This window comes from Argiope bruennichi, chromosome 4, assembly GCF_947563725.1.
Source record: "Argiope bruennichi chromosome 4, qqArgBrue1.1, whole genome shotgun sequence".
NCBI classification, from domain to species: domain Eukaryota; kingdom Metazoa; phylum Arthropoda; class Arachnida; order Araneae; family Araneidae; genus Argiope; species Argiope bruennichi.
The window spans coordinates 104476552-104490148 of NC_079154.1; the positions used below are offsets into that span (position 1 = coordinate 104476552).

A 13597-nucleotide genomic window follows, 5' to 3' on the forward strand; every position below is an offset into this window, starting at 1 on the left:
AGCTGTAAAAACTATGTAGCTTCCCAAAAATAGACTTAAAAATAAAATTCAAAATCCAAACACCAAGAATATCAAATAAAAAATGATATTTTCAACATTGTCCCCTACTTTAAGGTTTAAATACAAAAATATGATGTGAATATGAATAACTTCGGCATAAACATTTTAATTACCCTCATATAAGAATTTCAATTTTTTTAATCGAAATATTATTTTTCCCTTTTCTGAAAAAAAAAATTCATAAAAGTTATATTTATGCACAAAAATATAATTCAGAATATCTTTTAACTCTCTCATTCTAAGTTACATGCATCCATCTAATGATTTCCTATTTATCCGGTTACTAGTTCATTTTAAACAGGTCATGATATATAATCTTTCGGTAAACACGAGGTTATTCACTTTTAACACAATTTTGTTATAGAAAATCTTGGCTTAATATTCTGGATCCTAACTTCATGAGAAAGCGCCAATAAAATGAACCTCTCCAGTCGCTTGAGATGGATTACATTTCAAAGATCCAATTTCAGCACTTAGGAGAATTTCTTATCCATCAAAGCGTCTTTGTCAATATTTTTTTACACAATTTTATGACAAAAAAATGCTCTTCTTTTTAAGTGAATAATACAAGGGATATTTTTTACCTCAGTTCAAATACAACAGTTGCTAGCCTTAAACTTTTAGAAGGGGAGTTGTAGAGTAAATAGGGTATGTCAGGAATGACAAATTACCCGGAAGTAAGAATCGTCGGAGGTGCAAAAAGTGGTCCCCTTGCATGTGACGCGAAAGGGGTGTGATTGCAATTATTCAATGTACAAAGTAAATAAAACTTTGGGCAACATTTGCAAGTGACGTGGAATTGAAACAAAGAAGTTTATTTACATTTTTGTTTATCCCAGTTTCGTTTGAATTTTTGGTTTTGGGAAAGTTTATTGCAAAGTAATAGCAATGATTCGATCAATCAGTAATTTGTAGTGAACGAATTCAAAAAGAAATCGTTTTCTAACTTTAAAAAAAAATCAATACTTTTGCTAATATATCTTCTTTTTAACCAAACTTCTTGTAGGATTCTATAGATTAATGGTTTATGTAACGATTTCGTTGCTTTCTTACATTGATTTTGTTGCTTTATATGATAATACATATTTGATATAAGAAAAAATAAATTTTATTGTGTACGTTTTGTTCTTGTTTCCTACTTCAAATTGTAAATTTGAATAGAAAATGTCTTAGATTTTTACGAGGATCATTTTTATTAAGTCAGTCAAATATCATTTCACTGTGTCTTTTTTCCTTCTTAATTTTTTCAAAAATGAATTTTTTGTGTTTTTCAAAAATCACTAATAATACCAGTATGTTGTAAAGATCCTTACGTTATCCGAAGATTATTTTTTTATACTTTCAAGTGAAAACATATATTTTTTGTTAAAATAAAGTTAAGAAATGTAAAAATTCATAATAAAATTTTTTGAATTAAATTATTTTTTATTAAAAGCTGAAAACATAACCGATTAATCACTAAAAGATTACTGCTTGGTTAAGAAAGAAAGCCTTATAAAAGATGATTTAAAAGAATTAAACAATTACATTAGAATTCTTAATTATTAAGTTAAATTTTTATATTTCTTAGCAAAGAAAATAAGGCTATGGCACATGATATTTTTTATGACATTTGTCAATAAATTGTTTTTGCTTTTTAGGAAATGAAGAGGGCCACGGTGGCCTAGTGGTACTGGAACAGGAAGGTTTCAGGTTCGAGACCCGATTCCACAGAAAAATCGTCATGTAAGTTGTCTGGTGCACGTTAAAGTCGTCGTGGCTAAATGTCCTGCCGCTAGTTTGGTATTGAAGTTTGGAGAGGGGGTGTCAGTTCAGGTGTCGTCCTCGTCATCTGACCGCTAGTCAAAATTACAAGGTCCGTTCTAAAATAACCCTAGTGTTGCTACAAAATTTATGTTAATATAACAAAACTCGAAATGAAGTTATCTAGAAAATATTATTATAACCAATAGGAAAAAACATTTCGACGTAGTTTCGTATTTAAAATATTCTAAATCTAAAAGAATTAGTTTTTTTTTTCTTTTTTGGAATCAGATTTCTCTGTTAACATGGTAAATTAAAAATGGAAGCAACTGGAGGTTGGAAATTTATCACGAGACTTCATTATTTAATAAGGTGTAAATAATAAAGTCTCTCGGTAGTAAGTAAAGCAGATCTAGTAAGTACCAGTAGTAGGTACTAGTAGAGCAGATTTATTAGGTAGCATTTATTAAATCTTTTAAAAGATTTCTTTATCTATGTGCATATGTATACAGTTATTCATAAATGTAACATGATAAATGTAGGAATTTAAGTAAACCATCTTTATGAACATATTCAAAATCCGTACCACTAATCGTAAATCAATAGGAAAGAATATAGATTTTTAAATAAAAGACCAAATTGATCACTATATTCTATTAAACAGAATACTATATTCTATCAGTCAGATCACCATATTCTATCCAATTGATCATAAATATATTATAAACTAGATCATTTTATTCTATCAAATAGATCAATATATTTTACCCAAATATATCACTATATTCAATCAAATAGATCAAAGTATTCGAACAAACAGATCAAAGTATTCGAACAAATATATCAATTTATTTTAACAAGTAGATCAATGTATTCGAACAAATAGATCACTATACCAAATATATCACTTTATTCAATCAAATAAATCAATGTATTCGAACAAATAGATCAATGCATTCGAACAAATAGATTAATATATTTTATCAAAAATATCATTACATTCTATCAAATAAATCAATTTATTCGAAAAAACAGATCAATGCATTCGAACAAATAGATCAATATATTTTACCAAAAATATCACTATATTGAATCAAATAGATCAATGCATTCGAACAAATAGATCACTATATTCTACAAAATAGATAGTTTGCCACGATGTTGGACATAAAATGCAACATATTTGATAAGAAGATGGAGAAAACATAGCAGATTTATTTTATTTTTGCTTATTTATTTTTAAGAGATTTGCTTCTTGGCATTTAAGCAATTCACAGCGCCTAAAGTTAGGATCTGAGAATACGGACCAGCAAGTATTTAACATTGATTTCAATGGCGAATATAATATATCCACGAATTTGATATGAATCAAACTACCAATTTGTAGAACACGAATCGCGCTGAAAATAGATGACACCAAAATAATGTTAAATAGATTTTTTTATCTTCTACAAAAAGACACGATATGGATGATGATGTTTATTTTCATCTCGAAAATCAATTACGAGTACGGGCTCGAAGAGGCCAACCATAATTTTGTCATCCAAGATGTTTAGACGAACCTGTTGCGATAGAAATGCTTATTTTAAAATTATATAAAATAAAATTTTAAAATAAGTATTGTAAATTTAAGTATAAGCACAGGTATATTTATCTTAAAATAAAAAATAAGTATGCAAATAGGTGGTGTAAAATTAACATGACAATATAGTTATATTGCTATAACTGCATTGTTTATATAACTATATTGTATATATATAGCTATATTATTAAGCAAATTGATGAAAATAGTTGCAATGGAAATTTATTTTCAGTAACTAAAAATCTAGTAAGAAGTAATATTAAAAGAAAATTATTAAAAGAACTTTCATCATTTAAAAGATTTAATTTGCATACAATTGATATAATTTTAATCAATAATAATGCAATAGTGCTTCGTATAGTTTTAGGGATTCTTAAAATAATTTTCTAAATGAAACCATGTACACTTTTTCAGATTTCTTTAATAACATATTTTTACAGAATTTTTCTTCTAGTTTCTTATATCATGACCATAATTAGTTTTTACAGAATTGCTTATTGAATATATTTCATGAATATAATAATATATGAAATAATAAAAGTATTACGTTCTTCAAAAGTCTTGAAGTTCAGGAATTAATTTAAATTAATAACAGATTTAAATTAATAAAAAATAATTATGGATCCTGTTTAGAGGTCATTCGTCTAATATCTCATATTTGATAATGCATGTTTTTCATTAGACGTAAAAACAAAGAAATAAAATTTTCAAACATGCTTAAATTAAACGAATACATCAATATAGAATAAATTAGTTTTATCTTTATTCCAGTATTTTTTTGTGATCACGCTTATAAAAATGAGGTAAATTGCCTTTTTTAATTTTATTCTTCTGAATTCTTTCCATTCTTTTTTAATTTTTATTCTATTTTATTCCTTTAAGAAGAGATCATTTTTTTAAAATATTGAATTTCATCAAAATAATGCTTCATTCTAGGTTTTAAGTAAATTGCATGTATTCTTATTAAATTTTAAAGTATAGCAATCATCTTATATAATTTTGTTTATCTGAGTTTACATGTTTGAATCAAAAAGGATTTAGATAGTTAAAAAAGTTAGGATATTTCATGATAATGAATTTACAGTGAGAATATTAGTATAATGACTATTTTGTTGCATGAAAAATTGAATAAAATATAAAAAGAAAACGCTTTATATTGTTTTAGCTTAATATCTATATTATATTGAAAATAATAATTGTAAAGGGAGCAATATTTTAAACAAAAGCTGTTGTCAAAATCCCGCAATACTTAAAATGAGTTTAAACAATTGTAATCTAATTTTGCTTTCTACAAACTATTCAAAAATAGTTAAAATGAATTTCCTTTAAGATGTTTTATTATTATATAATGTTTCAGATTCGTTAATCTCTTCAACTAAGAACTTTCGCTTACAGCGAAACAATTGAAGAATTCTTTCCAGAGCGTAAATTTCATTTGAAGAAAGTTGAGACTTTTTTCATTTGATCCTTTTGTTTGGAAAGCAGCCAGAATTTATTTCGTAGAAAGTTTGGCTTCATTTTCGAACTTTGCATTCATCGAAAACAGGAAGTACATTGATGAAGGTTTAGAAAAAATAAAAAAAAATTCAGATACATTCAAATCTTCAATATGAATTTTCCTTGTATTCCTAAAAATATACATATATCTTTGAGGAATCTAAAAATTTTCCTGCATTATATTTATATAAAGACAAAAGAATTTCTTTTGAAGGAGTATTTTTCAAAGACACTTAGGGTATTGCTATTCTTTTAGACGCTAGTATACAATTGCAGTTTATTTCTTATGTGAAATTGGCGTCCGATTTTGAAATACTAGGGATGTTTTGGAGTGAATTTATAATTTTAAGCCTTGATTGGATGGAAGGAAGGGAAAAAAAAAAAAAAAAAAAACTAAACCAATACTCCTTGAAAATTTCCATTCCTTATCAGGGGGAGAAAGTTTGATCTCAGATATCAAATTTATGGACTTGAAAAACAAGAAATAATAAAAAGATTATTTTCAAAGAAGTAGATGATATTACAATTCATTTGTGGACAGTTATATAAATTAGATTTATTTAATTTGTTAAATTAACGACCTCATTTTGAAGAAATATAAAAGTTATTTTGGTATGATTTTCGATTATTTGAACTATGAATCTCATGAAGAAGTAAGATATTTGAATTAACATTTTCTTTTCCAAACATCCAGGCTAAAACGGCGTCAGTGTGTTTGATCCCGGATTCAGATTTAATTTTATCCAGGAGAGGAAATAAGATGGATCCTTAATGGACCTGAGTTTCAAACCTAAGGTATCCAATCCTTTATCAACATAACACTACGGTTCCCACACAAGGAATCGGATCCTTCAGAATTCAATTCCGAGGCATATCATTTATCAACATGGCACAGTACTGTGGCGTTGTGTGTTGAAATCACGTCCGGGTCATCAATATGGCGGATTGATATGAGCGAGAATAGAACCTGGGACCTTGTGATTCGCAATCCAGTAACATGACCATGATACAAAAGCAATTTCTCGTGTAGCGTAGCTGTTAACTGGCTTATAAGCTTTCACCACAGTACCTTGAGAATTCGGAAACTGATTTCAAAATCAATCTGTTAGCAAATGACACTATGTACCCTTTGCAGATTCGGGAACTGTCTCTTAAATTAAACTTCTATGTATCTGATGCAATATTCCCTTTAAAAATTCGAGAACCAATCACGAAATACACGTTGATGCAGTATGAGTATTATTATGATATAACTTGCAATTTTTTGAAACATTATTCAGATGAGAACAACTGAGCGAATATTCCTCTCTAAACGTATACACCACACCAACTGTAGAACATCTTACCTCCAATATGATATTTCGCCAGTCAAAGAAATAGAGAGAAATTGAATGAAAATAGCTTTCAATCTAAAGCCATCCAATTCTGAAGCTGTCTTTTAAGACTCTATAAATCCCTTCATGTATTTGGAAAGCAATTACGAACAATGTTTCAAAATACAGCTAGCTCATTTTTGCAAAAATAAATAAATAGCAATAAATAAATAAATTTTTATTTTTATTTTATATAAAAATGTAAAACAAAATTAAAATTAAGTAAATTTTTTATTAAAATAAAGTAACTTTAATGTTGAATATTTCAAAAATTATCGTTATTTTAAAAACTTCTGTTGAATTGGAGTTTGCACAGTTTTGTATAGTAAATTGCATAATGCACATATTTCGGTGACATTTGGATAGGGGTATTTGAAATCCAGAAAATAACAATGAATTCTCAATTGCATAATTACTTTCCTTTAATAATGCACATTCTTTCTTTTAATCCAGAGAGAATAATTTAAATTTAAATGTTTTTCTCATTCAATTACTTTGCTTAAGTGTTATTTGTGATTTAAAACTTAATGTTTCTAAATTCAAAGAAAGTCGTTTACTTAGATATATAAAATTAAACATATGTAACTTAAAAATTATCCAACTTTAATAACATGCCTTAAACAGCAGGTGATACCAGGGAAGTGGTCTCTCAGAAAATTTCTCGCACACTCTTCAATATTGTTACTAACCTGTGATGCTGCTTCCCAGCATAGTTGGTTCCATAGGAGGTCCCAGAGCTTGGCGAAAAACTTGGCGACCCTTTGGCGATTTGGCGATTTTGGAGCCAAAATAGATTATACCCGAAACATCGAGAATTTCCCCGACCCGTCCAGTGGGAACCGAGCTAGGCCTCGAACGTTCCTGCTTGGTTGAGATGCTTCTAGCCCCGTCTCCTGAGACCTATGAAAGGAAGCAGCCGCAGCTGCCCGGCAGTCGTGAACCAGAGAGTAGTCGGGATCGACGGTGAAGAAGAAGAAGTCTTCCAGAGACTGGCGGAGCAGCGACGGAGTCAAGCTAGTGCTGAACTAAGCTGTGCCCTACTGTCTGCAGTAGAGTCTTGTGTATGCTGTTGTATGCTGCACGTCTCGGCTGAAGATAATCGTCTTCTGTGCTGTATATAGTTGTCGTCTTTGTACTGTCCTGTGTGTCTTCGTGTAAATCAACGTCGTTGTTTTATTTTCTACTGCCGCCTGCTGATTGATCGTTCTCCACACCATATAACTCCCACTATCCAAACGAACCCCGGGAAATTTCGTAACAATATAAATCTTATCCCTTTTCTTCCACATAAAATTGAAGATTTTGTATAATGCCGCGAACACCGTGCATGGCATTGATGAAAGATACTTATGAAATGCAGATCTTTGTCTTGAATCTACTGAGTCTATTGTGAGAATACGTATTTCGGGATCTTAGTTACTGGGAGAGTAATATCAATCTTTGACATATCATTATAGTCTTAGTCACATAATATATATAATTTGATTGATTTATCATTGCACTTATGATTTATTACTTTTGCACGCATGAAAAATTTCGGACTAACAGACAGTCAACTATTTAATAGATTTGATTCAAAAGTTGACAAGTATCGATATTTTAGATCCTTAACCTGTGAACCAAATTTTATTAACTTAGCCTTTGGTATTTTACAGTTATATTGCTCGCTTGTATTAGAACAGACAAAGATAGTTTCTGAAAATGGATTTAGTTCAAAATTGAATTTTTTTTTTATTAATAATAAGTCAATCCGTGTGCACCACAAAGTACAGCACAAGGCTTACAGAAGTAAGTAGAAACAACTACATACATAGATAAAAATATGTACATATAAAAATAAGGATAAAAGCAACAGGAAAAAATAAACAACAAAACTAATTAAAAATTGAAGCAGCAAAGGAAATAAATTTACAGAATGAGAAAAAAGCCATTTTGTGGTCTACCAAAACATGAAGTGGAGGTGGAAACTTAATATTACAGGCATCGAGATCCACAATAAAATCTCTTCTCCCTTCAGTAAGTTTGGAGCAATCAAAAAGCAAGTGTTCGACATTTTGAACTCCACCCACGCTGCAAGAGCCCAGATCAGTGTTCGATAATCCAAATTTCTTGAAAATTGAATATTAATGTACAAATTTAATCGTCAGTACATATATCAATTTTCAGCCGTGTAAATCCAAACGTATTTTAATTATCGCTTTCACAATCCGTCGGACAGTACAGACTTAAGAACAAAAATGTGTTTTCATACTCATCCTCAGGGAAATCTGAAACATGGAAATTCACCAAAATTTTGAGTTCAAAACCTTTGATGATTACAATACTTCCCGTATGCTTCATATACGAGAACTTTCATCAAACATTAATATAAAATATGGAGTCAGAAAATTGATTCGCTGTGCACTTCGCGGCAAGTACGAGAAAAGAAAAAGAATCGTATATGTAAGAGAGAAATGGAATCGTTTCTGAAGGAGGATGAAATCATGAAATTTATATACGAGAGGAGAAATGCGAAGGAATGAAATTGAATTCCATAAGTATGCAGATGATATTCAATACATTTGTATCTGTATTATGAATTCGTAAATAAGCTTTAAGTAATATTTTAATATTTTCGTAGCTGTTCACTTCGAATTTGGGGTTCTTTTCTTACAAAGGTAGAATTGATGTTTCATTTTCGATATACTTTCTTGATGGAGGCAATTCAAAGTTTTGACGTATGCATGAAATGCGATAGACCAATTTATATTTTGGAATCCGTTGAGCATTCCGAAGGATAGAAAAAGAACATAATATCATAACATGCAGTTCCCCATTGGATTATATATGCAATTACGTTTCTCATTTGATAATAAGCACAAGTTTGTTGTTTGTTTGTTTCTTATGGCACTTGCCACTGACAAGCCCGCTGTTACGAAGACAGCGATTTAAGCCTGAGGGGGACGTCTCTTATTTTTTATAGCAGCGTCAACTAGGGCCAAGAGTACGACTTTGCCACTCACGCATCACTCATTCGCTTGCACAACCCCTTTTTACAGGAGGGCACATTCACACATCTCACAGATAGAACAACAGAAGAACAACCATGCCCAAACCGGGACTCGAACCCGGGACGCCCAGATCACGGGGAAGACGCGCTACCCCTATGCCAGGACGCCGGCATAAGCACAAGTAAATAGATTAAATTCGATGAAAAATTTAGATTCACACATCTCACAGATAGAACAACAGAAGAAAAACCATGCCCAAACCGGGACTCGAACCCGGGACCCCCAGATCACGGGGAAGACGCGCTACCCCTATGCCAGGACGCCGGTATAAGCACAAGTAAATAGATGAAAATTTTAGATTCACACATCTCACAGATAGAACAACAGAAGAAAAACCATGCCCAAACCAGGACTCGAACCCGGGACGCCCAGATCACGGGGAAGACGCGCTACCTCTATGCCAGGACGCCGGCATAAGCACAAGTAAATAGATTAAATTCGATGAAAAATTTAGATTTTTCACTGAAAAGTTTATTTACCTTTTTAATAAAATATCCCTTTTATTTTGTGAAATACGAATTTTTTTCTATATAAGCAGATACAAATGATTCATTTTTAGCAATTATTAAAAGTTCTTTGACAAATCCATGACTATTGCAGTAGAATTCTCAACAAATCAAAGCAGAAAGAAGTAATATAGATTAACAGAAATGCTTTCAAAATAGGTATCGGTTCAAAAGTGCATATTCCCAAATTCTAGCTGGATAACAATTTATTTTAGCCTTGTGATTTTCACGTGATATTGCAACTTCATGAGAAATGCTTAAAGAAATGAAGACTTGAGTGGTACAGGGAAGCAAAAAACTATGCTTAATTCAAAATTGAAATCGAATAGTCAGAAAACACACACACACACACACACACACACACACACACACACACACACACACACACACACACACACACACACACACACACACACACACACACACACACACACAATACAAATAAATATATGCACAAATAAATATATGGGATCGTTCATTTATTTATGTATAAATCACGATTTGAAGCAAAACATGCACAAGTTCTTCAAATGAATGAGTAAATTTACTGTATTTAAAGTGCAAACATTTTTGGAATCTTAAACCAGGAAATAAAATCATTTATATTTATTAATGACAAATAACACTCTTTTTTTACCTTCTTAATTGCGAGTTTTATTTTAAACTAATTGAAAAATCATTCAGTGATAAAATTAATGAAAAGGGAAGAAGAAAGAAATGTGGAAAACAAGATATTTCAAATAAATAATTTTTTTTTCCGGAAATACAACTATAAATAGGAATATTTGCACTTTTGTGTGAAGGCGTTTCGTTGACACAGATACTTTCAATAAATGTTTTAAATAGACAAATAAAAATAAAAGAAATGGTTTTTTAAATGATTCTTTACATACTAGAAACCTAAATTTGTTACATTCGAACTCTTTCAAAAACCTCAAATAAAATTATTTAAACCTGGCTACATTTCTCCACTTGACGGAACACCTGTATACGCAACACGGAAGTAATTTCACTCCGTGTTTAAAAACTTAATACACAAATTTATTGTTTACATTAATCCTTTTCTACATCAAAGAGAGGAGAAAGCTTCATTAATTTGATGCAAAGCCGGGGTCATTCACCCGTTATCCATTGCTTCTTCCACTGTTTGAATATTCAATTGCGGATTTTTTCCAATAAGCTTTACTAAGAAAATTTTGCATAAAAGTAATAAATTAAGAATGAACTTCAAAGCAACGATATCGGCACCCTGTTCCTCCTCCACCCTCACATGAGTGGCAAAAGTGGGCAACACCACAAAGAATATATATATATATATATATTTCTTTTTTGTTTATTTTATTTTCGATGACGTTAATTAATTCATTCTCTATAAAAACCAACACGGAAGTGATTTAGTGATTTTTTTTATGTAATAAATGCTTATTAGATGCCCGAAAGGAAAAAAAAAATAGTGATCTAAATTAAAATTAATTTTTTTTCATCACACTTTAAATCTGCTTGAAGCAATGAAACTTCCGGAAACAAATTTCGCATCCCGGAATTTCCAATGCGGAAAAACTTCTATATGTGGCCAAAAATCCCCTCAAACGCTTCTGTATTCTATTATTCTTTTAAAAGATGAATAGCAGATGGGATCGGTGAAGATAATGGAATTCAAACTCACCATCCTTTCAATAGATTTTGAAGAGTATATTTCCTCTGTGCGGTGATTTAATGAGTTTGTTTTCGAGGTCGATAACCTTTTTTGACGAAATGAAGCGACAGTGAGAAATTTCATTCCTTAAAAATTAATCTCACCATTCACATTGAATGCCTCCCTCAACTGAAAATTTTCCTGGCAAACATGATTTAAATAACTGCTGTCATTTTGAACAATGAAGCACCTGTGGGATAGCTTTGAGAAAACAATCATTCAAAAATTTAAAAGAAAGAATAAAAAAGGATACTCCTACACAAAGGAGGAACCGCTACGTAATAATTGCGAGTAATCAGTTGAATAACAGCAGCCAAGAGATAATACATTTCCGCATTTTCAATAAAGTGTAATTAGTTAAGCGATGGCAAATATGTGCAAAAATTATTCATTTGGGATCAGGAAGCGTGAAATTTTAATTGTAAAGCGCATATTTTTGGAATGAAATTTTGTATGATGGAATTTTGTTTTTGTTTTGTCGAATATTCTTTCATTTCGTTGGGCGAGTGATTTATATAAAGTTGTGAAACACAGTATAGTTCAGTATTTAAAACCTTCTAAGAAGCGGAATATTTTCTGTTACGGTATTTTGTGAGCAAAGATAATATTCTCCATCAAAATCATTAATTTTTTAAGACGAAGAATTATATATGTAGTTATGTAAAAACACATGTACCGATTTTTGATAACAACGCATGAAGAAATAAAAGCATTAGAAATAAAAGAAACTTCATCTTTTTGATTTCAAAAATAAAATGTGAAATTTTCATTGATTTTTTTCATAAAAATTGATGTGTTTCATAATTGATATTTTGTTCGAAGTGTTTATTTTGGATTTGTAAATACTTTCATTTTTTTTCTGTCTTTTTCTTAAACAACAGAACATTTATTTCACCATTCTAAAATATTACTTTTATATATTTATTCATTTTTATCATTGACACATTCTTACTTAATATATTGCTTCTTTTTTTTATTGCAATAAAGCTGAGCAATTTACTCGGCCTGAAGATAAGTTTACTTAAGTAGAACTACATAATATCAAAGTTTTAAATTTTCTTAAAATTAGAAATGTAAATATTTTTAAAGACTATTATTAAAAAAAATAAAAGAATTTTTTGATTACTTGTTTATTAAACATTAATATACTAAACACTGTTTAAGTTTCGACTTGCGCTTCATTCATTTTATGCGCTCCATTAAAGAAAATCCAACAAATACCAGAAGAAAAAAACATCCAGCTATTAAAATTGCAATTCATTAAATTCCAGTCATTAAAATTGGACTATGTGAAAATATTTCCTAAACAAACTGGATTTATCAGTTCGTAATCATTCAGAAAGAAGCTATTTAAGAAAAGTTTATATATTTTTTTAAGCTGAAATGGAAAGGAATAAACAAGGTATGTAAGCACTACTTAAATAAAATCCTCAGATACAAATCCTCACTGTCTTGATACTTGTGACTTTAAATTGATTCTACTTAAGAGATTATTCAGTGCTTGTTTATTTTTTACATGTATATATATTTATAATGGAACTAACCAATCTTGGTGTGATCTGAAAATCGCCAAGTAAACCCATTATCTTGGCGAAATCCTGACATATTATGTATAATGGAGCTTGGTGATAATGACATAGTAAGAAAATCACAACTAAACTCGGGACCTATAAAAATCAGCAAATACTTTTAGTATTCAAACTAGTTAAAGAATCTTTATTCTAGTTGATATTTCTCTCTTATTTCAATCGATAGATTGGTGACAACATATCTGGAAATTATTAACCAACAGAGATTCGATATTTGTTTTGATATTTCACGAAAAAATTTTATACTTGAATTTGACAGTTACTTACTTTCATCTGCGTTTTCTTTTTTCTTTCCTGATGAACCTGGGCTTCTTCTTGAGCGAGATTTTCCAGGGGATGCTTTGGAGTGGCCATTCACTTCAACTGAAATGGAAAATACAATATTTAACCCAGGAAATTATTGTATAAATGCACAATTTTAAATAAAATAAAATGAAATATTTTTCACAATCGACTTTCAGTAATCTTCCAGATATTAGAATAAAAGAGTACCGGATCAAC

General features: G+C 30.2%; 1 protein-coding gene across 2 annotated transcripts in view; it reads right to left on the reverse strand.

Moving 5' to 3' along the window:
* The window catches only part of LOC129965744 (ankyrin repeat and fibronectin type-III domain-containing protein 1-like), a 619339-nt gene that overhangs the window by 315815 nt on the left and 289927 nt on the right, over nt 1–13597 (reverse strand). For both annotated transcript variants that reach the window (XM_056079892.1, XM_056079893.1), the window contains one exon: nt 13364–13459. In XM_056079892.1, coding sequence (XP_055935867.1) covers nt 13364–13459 — 96 coding nt within the window. The remainder of the gene's footprint in view (nt 1–13363; nt 13460–13597) is intronic.